Source organism: Aphelocoma coerulescens, chromosome 5 (genome assembly GCF_041296385.1).
Source record: "Aphelocoma coerulescens isolate FSJ_1873_10779 chromosome 5, UR_Acoe_1.0, whole genome shotgun sequence".
NCBI classification, from domain to species: domain Eukaryota; kingdom Metazoa; phylum Chordata; class Aves; order Passeriformes; family Corvidae; genus Aphelocoma; species Aphelocoma coerulescens.
The window spans coordinates 66,642,333-66,667,881 of record NC_091019.1 but is presented as its reverse complement, the minus strand read 5'-3'; the positions used below and the strand labels follow the sequence as shown (position 1 = coordinate 66,667,881).

The window sequence follows — 25,549 nt, the reverse complement described above, 5'->3', positions numbered from 1 at the left end:
ATCCGGGACAGGAATCACACATTCCACAGGGAGGGACAGGACGGAGTAAGAAACTCCAGGAGCTGCACCAGGATCTTTGGGAATGAGCCACTGGTCCCTCTGAGCATGTCCTGGGCTCTAATCCTGGGTGTCAGCACTGCGTTGTGTGAGGAACTGAAGTTAAACTCCACACACACTCTGGGACTCACCAACATTCATTCCGGTGGACCGGCTCATTCCATCCATCTATTTGGAACAGGGAAAAATCAGGAGAAAAAAATCAGGAAAAAAATCCTGATCAGAAATGGTCTTAGAATCCCAGAATGGTTTGGGTTGGAATTGATCTTAAATCCCATCCCATTCCACTCCCTGCCATGGGCAGGGACACCTTCCACCATCCCAGGTTTTCCAAATCTCATCCAACCTGGCCTTGGACTTTTCCAGGTTTTTATATTTCTTTTCCTACTGTTGTTTCTAAAGGAAAATCTTAAAAGTCCAAGGAAAAGCTGCTGCTGATTTGGGCTCTGCTGGGCTGGAGTGACATTCCCAGTCTCTCAGAATCTCGGCTTTTCCCTGGCAAGGATGGATGTTCCTGTTCCAAAGGTGCCCAGATTTCCCCAACCCATTGATTTTCCTTATGGATCCTCCCTAATGTGAAAACTTTCCTCCCTTCTGCTTCCCTGGAGAGGCTCTGCCTTGGTTTGGGAACCCAACCATCCCATCCCACAGGAAAGTCTGGCTTGTGTCTCAACAGAGGCCTCCTCATACCACCTAATCCTTCCCATTAAAATCGTGGAGTTAAGGTTGGAAAAGCCCTCCAAGATCATCAGGTCCAAGAGAAGGATCCAGGGAGAGCTCCGAGCCCCTTGCAGGGCCTAAAGGGGCTCCAGGAGAGCTGCAGAGGGGCTGGGGACAAGGCATGGAGGGACAGGAGCCAGGGAATGGCTTTAAGGTGAAGGAAGGTAGATTTAAATGGAATATTGGGAAGGAATTGCTGGCTGGGAGGGTGGGGAGGGGCTGAGATGGAATTGCCAGAGCAGCTGTGGCTGCCCCTGGATCCCTGGCAGTGCCCAAGGCCAGGTTGGAGCAGCCTGGGACAGTGGGAGGTGTCCCTGCCCATTGCAGGGGTGGCACTGGATGGGCTTTAAGTTCCTTCCCATCCAAACCATTCCAGGATTCCACGAATTCCGTATTTCTGCATATATACATTTATATACAGATATGAGCTTCAAGGTCTCTCCCAACCCCAACCACTCCCTGCTCTGTGTCCCTTGGGTCACTCCCTTTGGCCACCCCAATTCCCAGCAGGAAGGATGTGTTTTTCCAGGCCCACGTTCCCCCTGGAGCAACATTTCTCCTGGCTCTGCTCTGGGCTCACAATCCCAGGAATCTCCAAGGGGTGCAGGTCCTGCTGCCTCAGTAGCATCAGCACAGCACCCAACTCCTACAAGTGGGAAGAAAACACAACCAAACAGAGGCAGGGAGAAATTCCAGGGCTCCTAAAAGCAGATCCTCCCCTGCTTTGCTTCCCAGGAGAGCCACAGATCCACCGCGCTTTTCACACCCCACCGGCACCGAGTGCACGCCTGGATTTTTCCGGGAGAAAGGGATGTGGCCTGATAGCAGTGCCTGGGAGAAGGGTGGCAGGAGGATGTGAGGAGGAGGTGGAATCTCGTTAAGATGTGTTGCAACCTCAAAATAGGATAAATCCCGGAGCGTGCAGCTTCCAGATGGTTGGGATGACGTGTGGCACTGGCAGCTGCTGCTTCCCGACCCTCGGGAAGGGACAGGGGACAAGGGTGGGGAGGCAGCACCTGGAAGAGGGAGGGACACGATGGGAGGGACAGAGGCCACCCTGCAGCACAGTGAGGGACTGGGGGAGGACTTGGGAACTGCCATCCATCAACTCCGCACGTTTTGCTGCTTGGAATGTGCCATTCCCACACGGATAATGTCACCTGAGGTGGGACAGCGCCTTGAGGAGAAACACTGGAAAAGTCACGCCCAGTGGAAAGAAATCCCCAAGGAAGGGGAGGTTGTATTGGCAAACAAGGGCTTTATAAACTCATGGAATCATTGAGGTTGGAAAAGCCATCCAAGATCAAGTCCAACCATTCCCAGCACTTCCAAGGTCACCCCATATCCCACGTGCCACATCCACATGGATTTTAAATCCCTCAGGGACAGGGATCCCACCACTGCCCCAGGGAAACCTTGTTCATGAAGAAATTTCCCTTCATGTCCAACCTGAACCTCCTCTGGCACAACTTGAGGCCATTTCCCATTGTTACTTGGGGAAAAAAAAGGCCTGGATACAACCTCCTGTCAGGAATTTCTCATTCCTCCTTCAGTGGAAAACCAGGAATACAAAATCCCAGCCAATCCCGGTTCATCAGATGCTTCTCCCTCTGCTCCCCATGATCCAAATGTCATTCCTCACTTTGGAAAGTCACAGTCTTTGCTTCCAATGGCTGGACCTGCCAGCACAGGTGAGAATTCCCAAGGAAAAGCAGGAAACGCTACATCCCTACAGGACTGGGCAGGAGATTGTCACCAGTGTGGATAAAATGTCACCTCTTAGCTACTCAAACCAGCAAATCCCACATTTGTGTCCAGGGATAAGTGACCTTTGGATATCCTGGCACATCCTTTGTGGAGCTGGAGAACGGGCACAGCCTAACCCCTGGATCCTGGATAAAACCTGGGAAAAAGACAGGCCCTCAGGTTGATCCTGCTCCAAACTTTGCAGGATTTTATCCAAAAAACCTCTCCTGAGAGCAGCAATTTATGGAAAGAAGGGGCTGCATTCACCTCACCTGAACGGGGATAAAGCATTGGAAAATCTCCATCCAGGAAAATTTATTTCCATGGCAACTAATGGTGCCTTCCAAAGCTGGGAAATCGGGAATAACGAATAATAATCACATGGAACATATCAAAACCATTCCATGGATAACAAGCAGACATTCGAGGAAGTTTTGGGATGTTCAGAGTTTTATATTTAATTAGGAGTGAGGGAAATTTTTTGGGATTAATAGTGGAATTATTTGTAATTCTCCTTCCTTCCAAAAATTCCCACATCCTTATGTTATTCGTCCCAAAAAACTCAAGACTCCAAGATAATTTAGAGTAGAAATTCCCGAAAATTTCCAGCAGTTTTCAATTGGAAAGTGCAACAACCACTCTGAACAAAGGCATTTCCCTGCCTGGAAATAATCCCAGGGAAAATTTTGGGGCATTTGGTGGGGAAGGCAGCAAAGAGAGCTGAAAAAACTGGGAGGATTTGATAAATCTGAAGATTCGTGTTCAAAGGGAGCTCCCCCAGAGTGGAGTCACTGCAAGGGTGACTTGGAGCAGACCAGAGACATTCCCAAGCCATCGGATCCCAAAAAACGACATCCATTGATCCCAAAGTTAAAAGAATTAGTGCTGGAAAGACAAAAAGGGATAAATGTGTGTTTCAGTAAAGCAGGAAGGAGGAGTGACAGGAGAGAGGGGGAAAAAATGAAAAATATTCACAGATTTCCCTTCCCAGGCCCATCACGGGCAGCCTCGAATCCCACAAATTAGAAATCCCTGGGAATGTTCAAAGCTTGGAGTGGAAAATATCCCTGCCCATGGCAGGAGGTGTCACTGTTTGATCTTTAAGCTCCTTTCCAACCCAAACCATTCCATGATTCTGAGATTTTACAGATTCCCAATCCAGCATTGTTTAATTCTTACAGCATTTAAACCAAAAGGAGTTTCCACGCCAAGAATAATTGGAAAATTTGAGGAACGTGGAAGAGTAAGAGCATTCTTGGAATGCACGGTTCCATATTTTATGAGCTCACTCCCCAGCATCTGATCAAACGGCAGCTGGAAAACAATTTCCGTGCAATTTTCCACCCAAATCTGAGAGCATCCTGTGGAAAAATCAGGAAAAAATTGGAATACTGGGAAAAACCGGCCCTAAACCAGCACAGAATAAACTTCCACTTCTTTAGCTTTAAATCGTCTCCTTAAATTGGAAACAATCATGGAATAAACAGGAGAGAAGCAGCAAATCCCTCCTTTCTGGAGGAGCTCACCATCCCAGAGAATTCCCTTCTCCCAGCTCCTGCCTGTCCTTTGTACTTCCAACAGCAAAGGGTTTCATTCATCACCTTGGGAAGAAAATCCCTGGTGATTATCCTAATTAAAAATAATTGATTAATGAGGTGCCCTGGCCCAAGGGTTTGGGATGGGGATACACCAAGGATGTGCAGCACGAGCTGCCAACACTCTTGAGCTTGACAAAATTGGGTCAGACCTGGAAAAAGCTGATTTGTTTCAAGTTTTAATTCTGTTTTATCCAGCTTCAACGCCAGAGGTTCCATGACATCCCAGATCCAGGTGCACAGGGAGACCTTCCTGAACTCCTGGGTGTTCACTCTTCAGCCTTCCAGCTGGATTTTGAGGACTAAAACCCCTGGGATGAGAAGATCCCAGATAACAGGACAACTTTAGGGGCTGTCATCCTCATATTTGTTTCCATCTCTTTTACCAACCTCCATAGATCCAAAACACCCCAGGACCTTAAAGCACAATATTGCTCATTTAAACACCAGATATTCCAAAAAACCTCAACTTTCCTGCTGTAGATGTTCCTCTGGACCACCCAACATCCACTCAACAGCCGGGATGGATCCTCCCACCTGGATCCCATTGGATCTTGACCAGCCCCCACACTCTTCGATGAAGGTGAACCCAACTCGTAGAGGGTCTGAGGGGGAAAAGGTGTGGTGGGGACAGGTGGGGTGGGCAGGGACTCACCTGTGGCCGGGGGTGGCCAGTGACCAGGCAGGTGAGCTCCAGGGTCTCTCCCTCGCGGATGGTGTAGACCCTCTCGGAGTAGCGCTCCTCCTCGATGTTGCAGGCCAGGCCCGAGTGCACGATCCGCACCGTGGGGGGGGCTGCAAGGGCAGGAGAGAAATGGGATCAGAATCACACAGATCATGGAATTATGGGGCAGTCAGAGCTGGAAAAAACCACAAGGATCAAGTTCAAGTCTTAAGGGAATCAAGCTTGAGCTTGGTGTTGTCAACTCCACAATCCAACCAACTGAACCCATCCCAGACCACTCCAATCCTGGGGCTGGCCATGAGCTGGGGGGGCTGCAAGGCCAGCAGAGAAATGGGATGAGAACCACACGGATCATGGGATCACAGGATAGTCAGAGTTGGAAGAAACCCACAAAGATCAAGGCCAACTCTTGAGGGAATCAAACCAACCTTGATATTCTCAACTCCATGATCCAACAAACCAAGCCCATCCCAGACCACTCCACTCCTGGGGGTGGCCCTCAGTGAGAGGGGTGCAAGACCAGCAGAGAAATGAGATGAGAATCACACGGCTCATGGAATTACAGGATGTTCCGAGTTGGAAAAAACCCATCAGCATCAAGCCCAACTATTCAGTGAATCAAATGCAACCTCAGCGTTCTCAGCTCCAGGATCCAACCAACTGAGCCCATCCCAGACCACTCCACCCCTGGGGCTGGCCCTGGATGGGAGGGGCTGCGAGGCCAGCAGAGAAATGGGATGAGAACCACCTGGATCATGGGATCACAGGATAGTCAGAACTGGAAGGAACCCACAAGGATCGAGTCCAGCTCTTCAGGGAATTGACCCCATGACTTTGGCGTTCTCAGCTCCATGATCCAACCAACCGAGCCCATCCCAGGCCACCCCACCCCTGGAAGCAGCACTGAGTATCTCCCCCCCACAGTTCCTCTTTGTTTACTCAGCACATACTCAGCACCACAAGAGATTTCCACGGTTTTAATTAATCCCTGGCAATTCCCTGAACAAAACCTTCACCACCCCGCTGCTCGCATTCCAATTTTTTTTGTTTCCATTTCCGAAATGAACTCGGCGTTATTGTTTTTATTCTATATCTTCCTAAATGCATTATCGCACCTGTTATGCAAATGAAAAGACTTAATTAAAGCAGGGAAATTAAGCAGGAGAAACAGTGGCACTGATGCTGCTGCTTCCTTTCCAAATCCCGTTGCTGTCAGTGGGATCGGGGTTTGGAGCAGGAGTTAAGTTCAGGCAAAACCTTACTTTAATTTCCTTGTAGGTACAACCTGTAGTACAGGAATTACTCAGCCTTACACGTTGTAAGTGTAAGGAAACCACGATATTCCTGTTATTACACCTGCATAAATCCCAGCTCCGCTTCCACAAGTCTCCAAAGCACATTCCCGGCTCCACGATTTCACTTCTGAACCGTGAAATTCACAGCTATGACAATTTCCAGGGAGTGGATCGATAGGAGAAGGAAACTCATTTACAGTCCCAAATAAAGTCACAGAAACTAAATACCACAAGGGATAAAATGGAATTCTGTGGGATTTTAACACCTGGAATTCTATCATTTCTGTTCATCCATGTGATGCCATCGAGCTCCCAGCCCCATTCCCCATGGAAGAGCCCCAAAACTTCTCCCCAAGTCCCTTGCAACAGCTGGATCCCTTTCCTAAGGCTACTTTTCCAGGTCTCTGTGCTGCACATCACATCAATCCTGGTTCTCTGATCATTCTGCAATTCCTCTGCTAAGATCCACATGGAATTCCCTGGATGCAGGGCTCTGGCATCCAGGCAGACCCCCCCTCACCATGGCATTCCTGATCCAACCCACACACAGCTCCCAGTGGACATGGCCATGGGATCCTGATCCAGATGCCTGGGATTTGGATCAAACCTGCCAATACTTCCAATTTCTAAGCCTGGCTCTCCATAGCCTGGAAAAAATGAAGCTGGAGCCAAAGAGGCAGAAGAGGCAGAGGAGGAACAGGGAATGGATGTTTCCTCCATAGAAACATGGGATGGTTTGGGTTGGAAGGACCTTCAATCCCATCTCATTCCGACCCAGTGCATTCCACTGTCCCAGGCTGCTCCAAGCCCTGTCCAACCTGGTCTTGGACATTTCCAGGGATCCTGGGGCAGCCACAGCTTCTCTGGGGACTCAATTCCAGGGCCTGCCCACCCTCCTAGCCAGGAATTCCTTCCCAAAATCCCATCCAACACCACACTCCGTTTGAAGCCATCATTCCAGCAAAGCCTCCAGCAAGCTCTGCTTTTCCAGCCACCACATCCCAAGTTCCAAAGCCCCAAGAGCTTTCCCTCTCCACTCTTTTCCAGAAGGTTCAGCAAAGACCAATCCCTGCTCCAGGTAGTTTTGTGAGCCAAAAGTGCTCCCAAGTTTCAGTTATTCCAAGTCCAACGCAATGATGGAATAAAGCTGCTTGGAACAAGCTGGGATAGTGGAAGGTGTCCCTGCCCATGGCAGGGGTGGAACTGGATGGGGTTTAAGATCCCTTCCAATCCAAACCATTCCAGGATTCCATGATTCCCTAGTCCCATAGATGCAGGAGGCTCTTTCTGTGAAACTCCTGTCACTCCTGGAAGGACAGGAATGTCCTTGGTTAGGAGTTGGGGCCACGTGTCCCCTCTGACCTGGAAAGAATCCGTTAATTCCTGTTATGATTATTTTTCCGAGTGGAACAGCAGCACTAATACTCAGTGTGCTGGCTTTTCCCTGGAATTCCTAGGAATGCTGCTCCCCCTCCACACTCCTCACGAGTTCAACATCCCAAAGACATGGAATGTGCTCCTTGTTCTGCCGTGTCCAGTCACTGACAGGGCTCTGAGCCACCACTGGGACTTCCATCATCTCCCACACCGCCAATTCCAAAACACGGGAATGCTGAAGCAGAGCCACGGAGCAGAAAGGTAAGAGAGGGTTCAGCACAGCTCATCAAACTCGGGATCAAATTAGAGGAGTCAGCAACATTATTCCAACATCCTTTTCAATCCATATTCCATTAATATTACATTTTTATTCATGTTATATTCATCTAACTCCCTCCAAATCACAGCTGAAGTGTCCTTCATTTCAGTGCCTGTGCCACTCTCCTGTAGCCATTAAATTTGGGAAGGAACAGGAAAGGAAAAATGCCTCCCTGGGTGTTATTATCTCCAAGGAAAACACAGCTTTAAGAGGAGATCAAACCAATCACGGGAAATAACAATTTTTTCTTCCTTTAAGTGAAAAATCTTATGGTTCAGAAGACATCCCATAACTGTCAAATGTCACCTCCCTCTTTCCTGCAGGAATATTCATTCCAGCTCCTTCTGAAAGCTGCTTCCAGGGATTTCATCCATTAAAATAATATAAACTTAGCATTGATTTTGTTTGTGACATTTGAGGAGGATTTGGCTGGTGATTACACATGGAAAACGCTGCGCGGATCCATCCCGGCGCCATTCCCAGCAAGGCACAACCTGGAGCAAGGAAAGGTTGTCCAAGGAAAAGACAAACCAACAAATCCAAGCACAACCCCCTCGTTCTGCTGGAAGAGTTGTGTGGCCCCACAAGATTCCCTCTTTCCATGAAAAATGGCACCAGTTTCCCCTTTCCGTCTCCTTACAAAGGTCATCCTTCTTGGCTGCTCTTCCACTAATTCCAAGGTTTAGATGGGATATTGGGAAGTAATTCCTGGCTGGGAAGCTGGAGGGGCCCTGGAATGGATTTCCCAGAGAAGCTGTGGCTGCCCGTGGATCCCTGGAAGTGTCCAAGATCAGGTTGGAGCAACCTGGAATAGGGAAGGTGTGGATTCCAGTGGTGGAACTGGATGGGCTTTAAGGTTCCTTCCATCCCAAACCATTCTGGGATTCAATTCCATCCCAAACCATTCTGGGATTCGATTCCATGATCCCTTGGCACAGCTCCTTCCTGGTTAAAAGTTCCACTCCCACACAGAGAGATTTGGTCAAATCCTTGTTGGAAACCAGTTCTTAGGGAATTAAACTCTGACCGACATCAGAACTCAGATCCTGGAATGAATTCCCTTAATCTGAGCAGTTCTAAGATCTTCCTGATTTGTGGAATGTGTAGGATTCCTTAAAGCCTATTTAAAAATACATTTTTGGGAATGTTTGGAGACATTTTTGGGAAATAGGAGATCCATAATGGACCAGCTGGAAAATGCAGGATGGATTTGCCATGAATCCAGTCCTTCTCCCCTCCTGCAGCCATGAACTTTCCCCCTGCTCCACATCCTGCATCAGGACCTTTTTCCATGGAAAATTAATTAGCAGGAGTGAAGCCCCCAGTGAATTTCGTGCAGCTCTGCAGCAGAAAAAGGAGGAAATAATGGGGTTTTCTGAGGAAAGAGGAGGTTTAAAGTCATTGCAGACGTTTGCTACTCTCAGAATTCACTTTTCCCATATTATTCCAGCTCTTAATTCTCCTAAACTGCAAATGGAATGACCAGGAATCTGCCATGGGAATGCACTGCCCTCATCAAGGCAGAATTTGGAGCACTTTACTGCAGCTAATTTGGGATTTGGGGCTATTTTTGCAGCTGGAGGTGAGGCTCAGTCCACAAATAAATGCATTATTGAAACAGCTTTTCTTTATTTCTTCTCTAAGTGGATTTTTCTTTGGGGAAAGTCAAATGTTACCCAAATAGCTTTTATTAAATAAATATTCCACTTACGGAGAAATCCTTCATTTTGGCTGAGACAAAGTTCCAAGTGCCTGAGAGAGGAAACTTCCAGGTGTGGCGCTGACCCGATTTAAAACCAGTCATGCCATTCCTGGATCATTCCTAAATATTTCCTACTTGACACCCATGGGAATATTTGTTGTGCACCTTCCTCTGAGCTGATCCCGAGCCAAACTTTCCCATCAAACAGGCCAAAGTCACCTTTTATCCCATTTGGGGCTGATTTTGCCGCGTTGCTCAGTATTCCCGCCTATCCTGGTGTTTGTGGAGCTCGGGAAGGCTCCGTGATTGAGGGCACTGCCATCCCAATGCTACCAGATAACCAAATCCCACTGCTGCTTCCCAACACTGCTGCCACAAAATTAGGCCTGACCTAATTTTGACATTACAAAGCTGATCTGTGGTGGATCTGTTGAGCTAGGGCTGCTCTAATGCCGTTTTTTTCCAAGAACAGATGGATTTATGGCTTTTTTCCACCCTTTACAACTCCTCACACTGCCGGGTATTGTTCCTGCTGCTGGGCAGGTGTTAAAAACTGCTGGAGTTCGGAGAGGGATCAGGAAAAGGCCAGGAGATCTCCTCAGACATGGATTTGGGCTGAGATCCTAAAATCATGGAATGGTTCTGGAAGGAACCTTTAATCCAATCCCATTCCACCCCTTTTCCATTGGCAGGGACACCTCCCACTGTCCCAGGCTGCTCCAGCCCCAATGTCCAGCCTGGCCTTGGGCACTGCCAGGGATCCAGGGGCAGCCACAGCTGCTCTGGCAATTCCAGCCCAGCCCCTCCCCACCCTCCCAGCCAGCAATTCCCAATTCCCAATCTCCCATCCAGCCCTGCCCTCTGGCACTGGGAAGCCATTCCCTGGCTCCTGGCCCTCCAGCCCTTTTCCAAACCCCTCCCCAGCTGATTTCCTTTGGAAGCACTGGGATACTGAAATCCTCCATGCCTGGAAAACCAAGTTTCCCACTCAAACTGAGGCTGTCTCACCCTTCAGTTCACTGCAGGAGCACAAATACAGAATATCCTTTGTAAAACCTCATTTAATGGGAATTTTCTAGGAAATTCAGAGAGGGAAATAATTCTTTAAAAAAACCAGGAATTTGGTTTCTAGTTTGCTCCAATGATTCAACACCTTCTTATTTACTTTTCACCAGCTTTAATTTGTCCTTAATCATTTATCCTGCAGCCCAAAGCAACCCTGCTGACATTCCAGCCTCTTTGCATCCTGGAATTGTCCGGGTTGGAAAAACCCTCTGAGCCCATCAAATCCAACAATTCCCAGCACTGCCAAGGCTGCCCCATGGCCCCAAGTGCCACATCCACAGGGATTTGAAATCCCCCCAGGAATGGCGACTTCCTGCCCTGGGCAGCTGTGCCAAGGCTGGGGAACCCTTTCCATGAAGAAATTCCTACAAATATCCAAATTAAACCTCCCCAGCACAGCTTGAGGCCTTTTCCTCTTGTCCTATCCTTGGAAGAAGCCACCAATCCCACCCCCCCCGGATGCAATCCCATTTCCAGGAGTTGTGGGAGTAAATATAACACCAGGAACTCCCTTTTCCTGCTCCACACTCATTCCCTATGGGAATGCTGCCTCTTTTTCCCTCAGCTGAGCCACGGACACGTCCCTGCCAGACCAGTTCCTGCCATTTCTGCGGGAGCAAAGGTCTCTCAAAGATCTGTCGCCGCCGGGTCACCCCCGTGTGTCCCTGCCCAGGCAAACAGTTAGAGATAATTCCCTTTGTGCTCCCGCAGGGATTTATTTCCTGACTTCCCTCCTGCTCTTTCATTCCCTCATGCAGAGTTCAGCTACTTCAGCTCCAGGAGAGGAGCTGCTCTTCTCCATGCCTGCTGCCATGATGGATTTATGGATTTTGGCTGCCACGTTAATTCTCCCAAAAGAAATCCAGGGATTACGTGGGTTTTCTCATTTCCACCAGCACCACATCTGGGACACTCATGGCAAATAACTTTGGAATTAAAAACTGAATTGCCTGGAGCATCAGCACCGAGAAAATGTCCCTGTCCGGGAATTCCAGGCAGGATTCCTGAGGAATTTTAGGATTTTTGTGCTGGTTGTAAGCTGGGTTTTGGTTTTAAGTGAGAATGAAGTCACTGAGACAATGCTTAAATTCTTATTTATGCTTGAAACCCTGAAATGGAGATTTTTTGAGCTTGTCATACTTAAGTAACAACCTGGGAAATTGATTTCCAAATTTCCCAGCCCCTTATTCCAGCTCTTCCAGAGAATCACACTCACAATTCCTTGGTTAATTCACAACATTCCGAGGTTGATCCATCCCTTACACCCAACAAAAAGGGCATTTTCCATTTTTTTTCCCACTGCTTCGGTTGGAATTGTAGAGACGAGCATAGAGGGAACCCTTCCCACACTCCACTCCCTCCCTGAAGTGCTCCCAGAGCCGTTTGCATCCCACAGATTGCCGGCAGTGGGATCAAGGAATCTACTAAAATAAGACAAGGAATCATCTACCAGGGAGGGCTTGATGGAACCTACACTTGGTTGTTCCTGGCACCACAAAGCAGATGACGGTGCCAGACCCTTTTCAGCACCATTGGGGGCTGGCAGCAAACACATCTCACTTATTTGGGAGCACACAGAAAATGTGGAATTTCCCCCCGCTGAAAATGGCAGAGAGGGATGAAAATCAAGCACATTAAAAATCACCTCATCAAAAAGACTCCTGAATTCTAATTAATTTGTGAAGTTTGGTAAAATCTCTTTTAGAAATGTATTTTTAATCCATATTTTAATTTTTTTTTTCTTGTCAGGAAGTGCTGGTAGAGCAGTTCCTGACAGGCAGCAGTGAGGACATGGATTTATCCCAAAGGAAAGTGCCCGTAGATAAAATGAGGATGAGAGGAAACGGCCTCAAGATGTGCTAGAGGAAGTTTAGATGGGATATTGGGAAGGAATTCCTGGCTGGGAGGGCAGGGAGAGGCTGGGATGGGATTCCCAGAGGAGCTGTGGCTGCCCCTGGATCCCTGGAAGTGTCCAAGGCCAGCAGAAGCTTGAAAAATTCTCTGGGATTATCCTCTAAGTCCAACCATTTCCCCAATTGGTCTGAGTTCAAGACAGATATTCATGGAATCATGGAATTATTGAGGTTGGAAAAGCCTTCAAAGATCCGAGTCCACCCCTTCCCCAGCACTGCCAAGGCCACCACTGCCCCATGGCCCCAAGTGCCACATCCACAGGGATTTGAATCCCTGCAGGAATGGGGACTCCACCCTGTACCTGTGCCAGGGCTGGACAGGGCTATTTATGGTAAAAATTTTCCCAACTATCCAATCTAAACCTCACAGAATCCCTGAGGTTGGAAAAGCCCTCCCAGCCCATGGAGTCTCAGCTGTGCCCGATGCCCACCTTGTCCCCAGCCCAGAGCTCTGAGTGCCACCTCCAGGAATTCCTTGGGCACCTCCAGGGATGGGCACTCCAAAGCTCCCTGGGCAGCCCCTGCCAAGGCCTGAGCACCCTTTCCATGGGGAAATTCCTGCTGCTGTCCACCCTGAGCCTGCCCTGGCCCAGCCTGAGGCCGTTCCCTCTCCTCCTGTCCCTGTTCCCTGGCAGCAGAGCCCGACCCCCCCGGCTGCCCCCTCCTGTCAGGGACTTGTGCAGAGCCACAAGGTCCCCCCTGAGCCTCCTTTGCTCCAGCCTGAGCCCCTTTCCAGCTCCCTCAGGAATTCTCCAGCCCCTTCCCAGCTCCCTCAGCCTCTCCTGGGGCTCCAGCCCCTTCCCAGCTCCCTCAGCTGCTCCTCCCATGTTTCACCCTCATCTGCCCGGGAAAAGCCCTAAAAATCCAATTTCTGAGGGTGTCCGAAAGCAGCAGGAAGTGCTGCAGGTGCTACAAAACCCCCCTGGGAATTCCAGCAGCAGGGATAATACCATCCTGAAAAAACCTGTCCTTGCTTGGCTCTGGAACAAAAATTCCACTGATTACAGAATGTATTCCAGTTGAGTTTGCTGCCTGGAAAAAGCACAGTTTAATATTAAAGAGAAAATTTAAAATACAGAACCATCCACGAATGCAAATGAATACGGAAATGCCACTTTGGAATATTAAGTGAAAATGAACTGCTTTTTAAACCAACCATTTGCAGTTCTTGGGAGACAGCACAGATCTGTCCCAAGGAAAACAAGGAAAACAAATCACTTTTCAGGGAATGAAATGATTTCTTGAATTAAAGCCGTGTTTCCTGTACTTCGGTGTCTCACACCTTCTTCTCACATCTTTGTTGTCAAACACTGGGTGGAGAAGGAGCTGAATGACTGGAATATGTTGCCTTTTAAAAGCTGGGAATCTATTACCTGGATTTTAGGTGTTCCAGGCTCCATCAAAATTTATTTATGGGAATGGATCTTTTGGAATCATGGAATAGTTTGGATGGGAATGGACCTTAAAGCCCATTCCACATGCAAGGACACCTCCCACCATCCCAGGCTGCTCCAAGCCCCAATGCCCAGCCTGGCCTTGGGCATTGCCAGGGATCCAGGGGCAGCCACAGCTGCTCTGGCAATTCCAGCCCAGGGCTTCACCACCCTCCCAGCCAGGAATTCCTTCCCAAATTCCCATCTAACCCTGCCCTCCACCTCTCCAACCACTTCAGTGCCAGCTGTGCTTTATCAGGGTAACCACAAAGTGTTTTAAGTGCCACATCTGGCACTTAAAATGTCATTCCAAGATATTCCAACCACTGGAAAATCTGATTTGCCTTAAAAGCTCCCATTTCCTTCGGGCCCTGGCATTGGGAAAGGAGCTGGGGGCTCTGTCAGCCCTGAATCTTTTCCTCCTGTAGAGGAATTCTGGAACACCGAGCTTGGAATGCTTGGGAGCTTTTTCAGGAAAATTGCACCTGCTCACAGCATAAATCATCCCATTCCCAAATTTTGGCCAGCTCAGGCCATGAGGGGAGATAAGCAGAAGTTTTCTTTCATTTTAGTAAATCCCAGGCTGTGCTGGGACAGGAAAGAGCTGCAGAGGAGCTGAGGGCACAGAGATCCTGAGGGCTCCTTGGTGCTTCCATGGTTTCTGTGCCAGCTGCCCCCACAACCAACCGTGGATTGTTGGACCAACCCCCCCATGGAAGAATTCCACCAGGAATTATGGAGCCCCGTTTCCAGTGTTTCATCCCTCAGGGAGATGCTGTGGGTGATCCAAGCTCTCCTGGCACTGGGAATTGATAACATCCCTCAGTCAATCCCTGCCCTCTCCTTTTTCCAGTGTTTTGACGGATACCAGCTCCCATGGCCATATTTCTCCTGGAAGTGCTGTTAGGACACTCCTTTGTGTCCAACCATTGGAAATCGAAACAATTCCATGAGATTTGGCAGCTGAGCAATTATTGAGGCTCCTCCATCATTGGAGAACATCAATATTAATTAGGAATTGGATTGACACAGAGTCTGGCAGAACCAGAAATCACCTCCCTATGGATCCGATTCCTTGGGAAGCCAAACTAACAGCTCGGTATTGACGTGAACACCTCCGGAGCGGAGTTACCCCTCAGCATTCCATGATTTATTTGGACTGGCATCAATGAGCGATCAACAAATCAATAAAAATTAATGAGGAGAATTAATAAACTCCCACCTGGGCACTCAGACACTGCCAGGCTGGGAGTTATTGTTTATAGGATTTTTCCAGCCCCTTTCCAGGGGCTGAGGACAGCTCCAATCCTATTAACAGGGGGCAATTAGTCATTAACTTCCATTAAGGAGTCACTGCTTCCATGCAAAATCTGTGGGAGAATGGATCTCACTTCTCCCAGGCAAAATTCCTCACCCAACTCTGCACAACCCCAAGTTCAGCAGCAGCAATTCCACATCTGATCCCTATCTGGCAGCACTGGCTTCCCAAAGGTTGGGATTGGTGGAGAGGAGCCACCAGCTCCTCATGGATACACTCATGGATGCAAGGGAAATACTATCCACCATATCTCAGCTTTTCCTGAGAAAATCTCTGCTCTGCCGGAATCACCACGAGCTCGGCACGTTCATAAAGCATCAGGGCCAAGATTTAGGAATAAAAAGAGAGAGATAAGGGAAAAACAGTTTATTCCTTCCAACTTTCCCATCTCCATTCCTAACAAGGCACTCCACGTCCTCCATTCCCAGCAAAGAACTGCAAAGCCTCCATCCCCAACAATGACCTCCACATCCTTGATTCCCAACATGGATCTCCACATCCTTGATTCCCAACATGGATCTCCACATCCTCCATTCCTAACAGAGAACTCCATGTCCTCCATTCCTAACAAGGAATTCCATATCCTCAATTCCCAACAAGGATCTCCATAACCTCGATTCCTAACAAAGAACTCCACATCCTCCATTCCAAACATGGATCTCCACATCCTTCATTCCCAACAATGATCTCCACATCCTCAATTCCTAATAGAGAACTCCATATCCTCCCTTCCTACTAAGGAATTCCAAAGCCTCCATTCCCAACAAGGAATTCCAAAGCCTCCAATCCCAACAATGATCTCCACATCCTCCATTTCTAACAGAGAATTCCACACCCTCCATTCCCAACAAGGAACTCTTCAATTCCTAACCAGGAACTCCACATCCTCAATTCCCAACACGGAGCCAAGGCAGTGGATGGAGGTAAAAATGGGGATTCTCCTGTCAACACATCTGGCTGCCTTTGGACCTCCCAGCAGCTCAGCTCTTCTCCAGAGCTTCTGTCACTTGGTCGTTTCAGAGCCCAAGCTCCTTTTGTCCTTCCGTGTGGGAGCAAATCCATTCAACAAGAGCAGGGGGGAAAAAAATGGCAGAAGGAGGAAAAAATGCAAAACACAGCTTTTGAAAATTTTCTTTTTCATCAGAAAATCACAGAATCAATAAAGCAGGAAAAGACCAGAAAAGTCCATCAGTCCAGCACCACCACCATGGTCATCACTAATCCATGTTCTCAAGTGCCACATCCACAGGTTTTTTGAACACCTCCAGGGATGGGCACTCCAAAGCTCCCTGGGCAGCCCCTGCCAAGGCCTGAGCACCCTTTCCATGGGGAAATTCCTGCTGCTGTCCACCCTGAGCCTCCCCTGGCCCAGCCTGAGGCCGTTCCCTCTCCTCCTGTCCCTGTTCCCTGGCAGCAGAGCCCGACCCCCCCGGCTGCCCCCTCCTGTCAGGGACTTGTGCAGAGCCACAAGGTCCCCCTGAAGCTTCCTTTGCTCCAGCCTGAGCCCCTTTCCCAGCTCCCTCAGCCTCTCCTGGGGCTCTAGACCCTTCCCAGTTCCTTTCCCATCCAAAAACCACAGGTTTTGAACTTAATTTTAAATCCCAAACATGGTGATTAACCTTCAGATTTGTCAGATTACTGATTTGTTTTAAATCTCTTCGGGAATGATCTCAAAATGTTTTTCATTTTGTAATTGGAATTGAAAACACTTCCAGCAGATGAGTAATGAGGAAGTGGCATCTGCCTGCCTGGAATTTTCACTGAGGAACAGGGATACAGCAAGTCCCTCTGAGGACACCAGAATTAGCTTCCAGCCCTTTCCAGATCTCCATCCTGATCACTGATTTTTCCACCAAAATACAAAAGAAATCCCTTTGTATTTTCATATCCACACAGGTATCACCACCAGGAAATAATTTGTGGAGTCAGTTCCATGTAGAGCAGATTCTGGTGGCACTCAGGGTATTCCCAATCCCATTTCCCTCCTTAAATCCATCCCAAAGTGTTTTCCACCTGCACAAGGCCCTGACTTGATGAGTTTAATGTGGTTTTTTTTTTTTTCATTTTTCCCCAGGCAAAGTGACAAAATCCTGGTAGAGATCTCACTTAAGGCCCAGGCGAGGGAAGAATTTCACACAAGGAATCTGAAGCCACAGAGGACGAAATACTTAAGGCTGAGCTTTGGAAACAGGATTCTCAGCTGGAGGAATCCAGCAGCATCCAGCTTCCCCAGCACTTTGATTTCCAGGAGCTGCAAATCCTTCTCCTGATCCCAGCAAACCAAATATTTGAGGAAAACCAGATGAAAATGGGAAGGGTGGAAAGAAGATGCCTTCAAAATGCTGAGATTATGGCTTTAAACACACTCCTAATTAATGGATCATAAGCTGTCCTTAATACATCCCTCAGCACAGCAAACTCTGTCAGATTCCATGGACTCCTGGAATTGGAAATTAATTGGAAGAGCTAAAGATAGCACCGAAGAATGAAAAATACTCACATATGCTTTCAAACGTCCTTAATCAAAATAATGATTGCATAAATCCTTGGTGCGAGCTCAGAAGAAATAAAATATTGCTACCTAATATCCTCCTTATTATCTGGGCCCCAAAGTGTTTGATAGCTTGAAATTAGAGCCGATTGCAGAAGTGGCTGTTAAATATTAAAAACAAGATCCAAAAGGTTTAACATCTCTCCACACATCCATGGGAGAATCCAGCCACTCCGAGCAGGATGTGAGCAAAAAATCAAGGTTTAAGCTCTTGCTCCAAGCTTTGATCAAACCATATTAAAGTGCCGGCAAAACTCAGACATCAAAGGCAGCTTTAATTCCCCTCTGTGGGAGCTGCCAAGAAGTGGTGGCACTTGGGGACATCCCAGGACCCCCCAGCTCCAGCTGCACCACCAGGTTGGGCCAAGGTTGGATGGGGCTCGGAGCAATCTGGGATAGTGGAAGGTGTCCCTGCAGGTGGAAGGGTGTGGGACTGGGTGGGATTTAAGGTCTCTTTCCAACCAAACAAAACTCTGGGATTCTCCAAAGGTGAGAATGTGCCCAGGGACCCCAGGTTTGCAGCATCCGTGGGCTGGGTTGCTCCTTGCATGGGAGAAGTCACCCAGAGGAGAAAGAGAACCATGGGAGAAGGGTTTTTCCTGGGTTTTGTTCCCTCTGGAGCAATACCGAGAATTCCTCTGAGGATGAAAGGGCTGGGATGGCTTCTGGATGCAGAGTACGGGAATGGGATGCATTGAAAATAGAATCTTGGAATGGTTTGGGTTGGAGGGGGTCCTAAATCCCACCCAGTGCCACCCCCTGCCATGGCAGGGACACCTCCCACTATCCCAGGCTGCTCCAAGCCCCAATGTCCAGCCTGGCCTTGGACACTTCCAGGGATCCAGGGGCAGCCCCAGCTGCTCTGGGAATTCTATTCCAGGGCCTCCCCACCCTCACAGCAACTCCTGGGAGGCCCAGAGGATGAAACCACCCCACCCTGAGGGGCTGTTGGAATTGGATCTGCAGTTTCACAGGGTCCATGAGTCCATCCCGGGCCAATCCAAGCCCTCGCCGTGCTGGTCAGGAGAATGGACACGACTGAGTGCCACATCCAGGAATTCCTGGGACACCTCCAGGGATGGGCACTCCAAAGCTCCCTGGGCAGCCCCTGCCAAGGCCTGAGCACCCTTTCCATGGGGAAATTCCTGCTGCTGTCCACCCTGAGCCTGCCCTGGCCCAGCCTGAAGCCGTTCCCTCTCCTCCTGTCCCTGTTCCCTGGGAGCAGAGCCCGACCCCCCCGGCTGCCCCCTCCTGTCAGGGACTTGTGCAGAGCCACAAGGTCCCCCCTGAGCCTCCTTTGCTCCTGTCACATTTGACAGCAGCTCCTGCAGACAGCTGGTGTTTGTTCCACTGCGCATCCATCCCTCCAAAAGAATGCTCTTTCCATGGACTTTCACCTGAGGCATCTTGTCCTGGGTTTTGGGTGTTTGAAGGCTGCGTTGATCTTTCAGACAAGGCTGAACAAGTTCAGATGATGAAGAAATGTGATCTCAACCTGTGTTTGCCGGTTTTTCTTCCCAGAAGGAAAAGCTGCCTGACATCTACAATAGAGATGTTGTACGGAAAGCTCTCGGAAAAGAGATCCGCGAAGCACAAAACTGAATCTGGGAGGTTTAGGTTGGATATCACGGAATGTTTCTGCTATTCCAGAGGGTGCTGGGCACTGCCCGGGCTCCCCAGGGAATGGGCACATTCCCAAGGCTGCCAGACCTTCAGGAGCATTTGGACACCACTCCCAGGGATGCCCAGGGTGGGATTGTTGGGGTGTCTGGGCAGGACCAGGAGCTGGATCAATGATCCCTGTGGATCCTTCCCACTCAGGAATTCTGGATTCCATGATTCTGTTATTGAATAGATGAGGGGATGAAGGGATTTGATCCCAGGACAGGAGATTTGCCCATCCCTTCTGCTGGCAGGGACAGGTACCCACATTTCTTGGGCATCCACCCACACATCCAGGACAGGCTCTTCCCAGAGGAAGCTCCACCTTCTGCCCACCCACAAACCCCCCCAAGCCCCCTGAGGGAGGAGGATTTGGGAGAACACTCAGCAGAGAGGTAAAAGATTCCTTCAAATCTCCCAGTGGGATCAAAACTTTTCAGAAGAAGCTGGATCTCCATGGGTTTCCTGAGAGGCTGAGGGTTATTTCTGACCATCACGGCGTGTTCAGGGCTGGATCCTGCTTTTCTGGGAATGTGCCTCATGATTTCAGCCAGAGCAAGACCCAGATTTCCATGGCACAATTTAGTTCCCATGGAATATGCAACCACGGTGTCAACCTCCAGCCTGGGATGTTCTCCCACTCCTGCTTTTCCTGTCTTTGGATATACTGAGGCCAAAGAATCATGGAATCATTTAAGCTGGAAAACCCTCTGAGATCATGGAGTCAAATATTCCCCAGCACTGCCAAGGCCACCACTGCCCCATGTCCCCAAGTATGAAATCCATGGATTTCAAACCCTTCCAGGGATGGGAAATCCTCCAATTCCATGTACAATACATAAGACACAGCCTAGAGCCCTTCAGGATTAGGATCATAAATACCAGGAGTTAGTACAGAAAATCCTTGGAATGCTCAAATCCAGTGTGCCCATTTCTGTTATTGACAGCAGAAATCCAGACTCTCTCTTTGCTTTCAAACAACCAACCCAGGGATGTTTCCATCCTCTCATCCCTGCCCCGCTGCTTGGGGAGCCTGCATTTCACCTGGCCCTGTTTTCCAATCATTCCATCCCACATTCATCCAGCTCCAAACTTTCCTGCTTCCCAGGAGCATTTCAGCCCCTGGAACTGTCACTGAATGTTGGATATTGAAGGTTTCTCTTCCATCCAACTTAACAAGGCAAGAACTATTCCTGATCCAATTCTGCATATCTGGAATCTTCTCCTGTCCCTTTTTTCTCTTGTCCAGAGAAGCTGTGGCTGCCCCTGGATCCCTGGAAGTGTCCACGGCCAGGCTGGATGGGGTTTGGAGCAACCTGGGACAGTGGAAGGTGACCCTGCCCATGGCAGGGGTGGGACTGGATGATTTTCAGGGTCTTTCTAACCCAAATCATTCCATGATTCCATCAAATGGAGAAGAGGCTCTGTGCCCAGGGACAGGGATGGGCTTTAAGGTCCCTTCCAACCCAAACCATTCTGGGATTCTCTTCCAGCTCAGACACCGGAATGTTCACACTCACATTGAAATCTACTCAACTTATTCCCCTTAAATACACAGATCCAAAAATCTGAATGCTAAAAGTACCACAAAATCCATATTATATCAGATGATGCATTAAGAGCTTCATCTTTAAGGCCGTAAGATCACTCCAGAAGGATTTCTGCCCAGATCCTTTGGTGTGGGCTGGAGCCAAACAGCACAAAACCCTTTTGGAGCTGCACAACACGAGCCCATTAACGTTTTTTGGGAATGACTTCAGCAAATTTTTCAAGGGAACAACTTTCTGCATCTGCCAGCTGATTGTCAGCTCCGCCAGCTCAGCCTACACTCAGTGGCAGAAATTCCCTCCCAAAACCACCAGTCAATCCCAGAATGGTTTGGATTGGAAAGGATCATCTCATTCCAACCCCTCCATGGGCAGGGCCACCTTGAACTAGATCAGGCTGACATCAAAATAATGTTAAATAATGCAGAGCTGCAGATCAAGAAATATTTAAATTGTTTAGATGGGGAAAAGGAAAGCCTTGAACTTGAGTGCAGCTCCAAACTCACATTCCAGAGCCTGGGAGCTTCCTGCTCCGTGCTGCTCTGCTCATGGAGTAAAGTTTTGAGGAAGATAATTATTGGTCGATGATAATGTCACTGTTCATTAGGGTTATAAACCCAATAATGCCTCTGTGTGTTAATTATTAAAGCATCTATAATACGATAATTACTGAGATAAATACAGGGCTGAGCGCTGCCCACACTCAGCACAGCAGGGCAGAAATTCCTGGGAACTCGCCTGTGAACTCATGGAAAGGCAGCTCTCGGATAAGGGAATGAGAGAGCTCATTTTGTCAGGATCCAGGAACGGAGCACAAATGGGAGTGGTTGAAATGATCTCCTCCAAATGCTCGAGGAGAAATGAATCATCAAAATCAATCTTTAAATAAATCCCAATAAACAAACTTGTGCTGACCCAAAGCTGTTTACACACAATTAATGAGCAATCAGGAAAAAAATTAACAAAACCGAGCAGAACATCCCTCATTAACTACAACGGGCTCTAGACTGGAGAATGAGTTGGTTATTCCAAAGTTAACTGAACCCCAGAATCCCAGGAACATTGAAGTTGGAAAAGAGCTCCAGGACCATCAAGTCCCAACTGTGCCCGATGCCCACCCTGCCAATCAGTGCCTCATCCAGGAATTCCTTGGGCACCTCCAGGGATGGGCACTCCAAAGCTCCCTGGGCAGCCCCTGCCAAGGCCTGAGCACCCTTTCCATGGGGAAATTCCTGCTGCTGTCCCCCCTGAGCCTGCCCTGGCCCAGCCTGAGGCCGTTCCCTCTCCTCCTGTCCCTGTTCCCTGCGAGCAGAGCCCGACCCCCCCGGCTGCCCCCTCCTGTCAGGGACTTGTGCAGAGCCACAAGGTCCCCCCTGAGCCTCCTTTGCTCCAGCCTGAGCCCCTTTCCCAGCTCCCTCAGGAACTCTCCAGCCCCTTCCCAGCTCTGTTCCCTTCCCTGCTCCAGCCCCTCCAAGTCTTTCTTCTCATGAGGTGTCCAAAACTGGGATTTCAGCCCTCGAGGTGTGGCCTCACCAGGACAAAAGTAAATTCCTCACCCAATGGCATCCATGCCTTTAGACAACCCTGAATAATCCTCTCTTGGAAGCCCATCACAAAAACCTTGGAAAATCCTTTTTTTTTTTCAGACAAACCCGTCACTCCCAACATGAAGATGTGTTGAGATCCTTCCAAAAGAGAAATTGGACATAACAAATTATACAAATTAAAATGTTTCTTAAAATTAAGAAATTTCTTTTTAATCAGATAGAGACATCTTGGCCCAAAATAGAATTTTTTCCCAAAATCGGTAACTTTTTGTTTGCTGCTTTGCACAGGACAAACTCCTAACAAAATGTAAAAGTCAAATAATATTAATAATTCCCAAAAATGCTCCATGTTGGTGAATTCCCAAAGCAAAAGTCCAGCAGGAATAGGATTTCTGCCTCCAATCGATGCAGGAGATGTATCCCAAAAGGAATTCCCTCTGCTTTATCAGAGTATAACCAACAGGACACAAGGAATGGCTTCCCAGTGCCAGAGGGCAGGGCTGGATGGGAGATTGGGAATTGGGAATTGCTGGCTGGGAGGGTGGGCAGGGGCTGGGCTGGAATTGCCAGAGCAGCTGTGGCTGCCCCTGGATCCCTGGCAGTGCCCAAGGCCAGGCTGGACATTGGGGCTGGGAGCAGTCTGGGACAGTGGGAGGTGTCCCTGCCATGGTAGGGGTGGGAATGGGATGGGATTTAAATTCCCTTCCAACCCCAACAATTCCATGATTCCACAAAATCACCTAAGGATGTAAATGGCATCGTCAAAGCTCCTGAAATATCACAGCAATAACAGGAATGGGCACAAGAGAGAAGGATAACAACCTCCAGGTTGGAATTTAATCAATTAATGAAATTAATTACCCGACACAGCTGCCTGCAGTGACAACATGGGAATTCAGAACCACCACGCTGGTTCTATTTCTCCCCAACTTCTCCATCCTTGGAGCCCTGCAAGGAGCTTCCCAGGCTGCTCCCTGCTCCCTCTCCAGACACTCGACCTGCCAGGACCTGCCAGTTTCCCTGAAGGATTCATCTCCGACCTGGCACTGGCGGCAGCACTTGGCTCGCGCTCCTTGGAGCCTCTCCCACTGTGCCTCCAGGTGACCCTAAATCACCTCTCCTCTTGTTGCTCCAACACTCTCCCTATCCATCATGGCAAGTGGGAATGGATTTTGTCGCCCTTCCAAAGGTAATTGTTATTCCAGAGGAAAATTTACATCCCTCTGAAGTCAAGGAATAAAGGGAAATCATCTCTGATGGCTGATCACACTCGGTTGGCAGGAGAGAGGGAAAACACTCTCCTGACTTTCATAAACTGTCATTCCTGATTTTTTTTCCCCTCACACACACATCAAACTTCCATTTTTCAAGTGCAGCTTCCACCCCAATCCCAATTCCCAACCCTGCCGTGCCGGAGTTTAATCCCGCTGCCACGCAATCCAAACAAAACACACCCAGAAACCCTGGAGATGATTTATCCCGGTGCTGCAAGGACAGGAGACTATTCCCAATGTTTTACTGAGGCATAAATCCCAATTAATCACTGAGATGTTTGTTTGGATGCTTGGGAATAGAACACACAATTAATTTATCCGTAGGAATTACTGAGCCAGGCGCTCCCGGCATAAATCAGGAATAATTCCAGTGCTGTGACAAACAATCTTCCTTTTACCACACAGGGACAGGATAAAGACTTAAACTCTCAATTTTTAATGTATTATTTACTCTTCCCAGGACAACGAGTTGTGCACCTGGCATCGGATTTGGCTGGAGCATCTGGAGAATGGATTTGGAAGCAACAATTATTGCTTACAATGGATAAAATATCAAGAAATACAACAATGCCATTCCCAAGATCCAAACAAGCCGGAGAAAGGGCTCAGCATCAGCAAGGGAGACTCCTGGGTGACAACTTCCACCCTGTGGCACAGAAACATGGAATTCTGGAATGGTTTGGGTTAGAAGGGATTTTAAAGCTCATCCCACCCCTTTTCCATGGGCTGGGACACTTTTCACTATCCCAGATGGATCCAAGCCCCAATGTCCAGCCTGGCCTCGGACACTGCCAGGGATCCAGGGGCAGCCCCAGCTGCTCTGGCAATTTCAGCCCAGCCCCTGCCCACCCTCCCAGCCAGCAATTCCCAATTCCCAATCTCCCATCCAGCCCTGCCCTCTGGCACTGGGAAGCCATTCCCTGGCTCCTGTCCCTCCATGCCTTGTCCCCAGTCCCTCTCCAGCTCTCCTGGAGCCCCTTTAGGCCCTGCAAGGGGCTCGGAGCTCTCCGTGGATCCTTCTCCTCTCCAGGTGAACATTCCCAGCTCTCCTAGCTGGCTCCAGAGCAGCTCCAGCTCTCGGAGCAGCTCCGTGGCCACCTCTGGATCACTCCGGCAGCTCCACATCGTCCTGGATGTTGGATCCCCAGCTGGACACAGCTCCGCAGGAGCATCACTGCCCCACCAGCTGCAGCTTCCAGGAGAGCAGATCCTCCTCTGGAGGAATAAAAGCTGATCCCTATTTTCCACCACACTTAGAGCAGCAGGTTTTCCTTTGGATAGTTTGGAAGCAACTCCATTCCCACTGAAAAACTATTCCAAACCTTCTCCACCCTCTTTGGAGACTGAAAAAAACCCCAACAGTTCAAACCCAGAAATATTCCTGTGCTTCTGCACAGATCTGAGCTCAGGCTTTTCTATGGATAAATTTTCCCTGGGTATTTATAGCATCCCTCACAGCCAAGAAATGTGGGAATTTTAATGGTTCTGCACCATCAGAAAATGGGATTTTAAACCCACCCCATTCCCACTGAATGCTCTGAGCCAGTTTAGACCTAACAAAGCCCAAATATTGACCACTTTTAGTTGCTCCAGAGGCAATTATTTGGATTGATACCTTAAATATCAGGCTCTGATATGAAATTCCATATCCCTATTTTCCGAAATTACTCGTTTCCTTAGAAAAAGAAAATAATTATTGCAATCATTTATCCCAAGGGGAAAAAAAAACCTGTGGGCACCTTC

The 25,549-nt window shown here is 48.7% G+C and overlaps 1 protein-coding gene across 1 annotated transcript in view; it reads right to left on the bottom strand.

Annotated features, from left to right (window-relative positions):
• The window catches only part of MDGA2 (MAM domain containing glycosylphosphatidylinositol anchor 2), a 222,159-nt gene that overhangs the window by 147,469 nt on the left and 49,141 nt on the right, over positions 1–25,549 (bottom strand). The window contains exon 2 of the mRNA XM_069016095.1: positions 4,774–4,913. Within this exon, the coding sequence (XP_068872196.1) occupies positions 4,774–4,913 (140 nt within the window). The remainder of the gene's footprint in view (positions 1–4,773; positions 4,914–25,549) is intronic.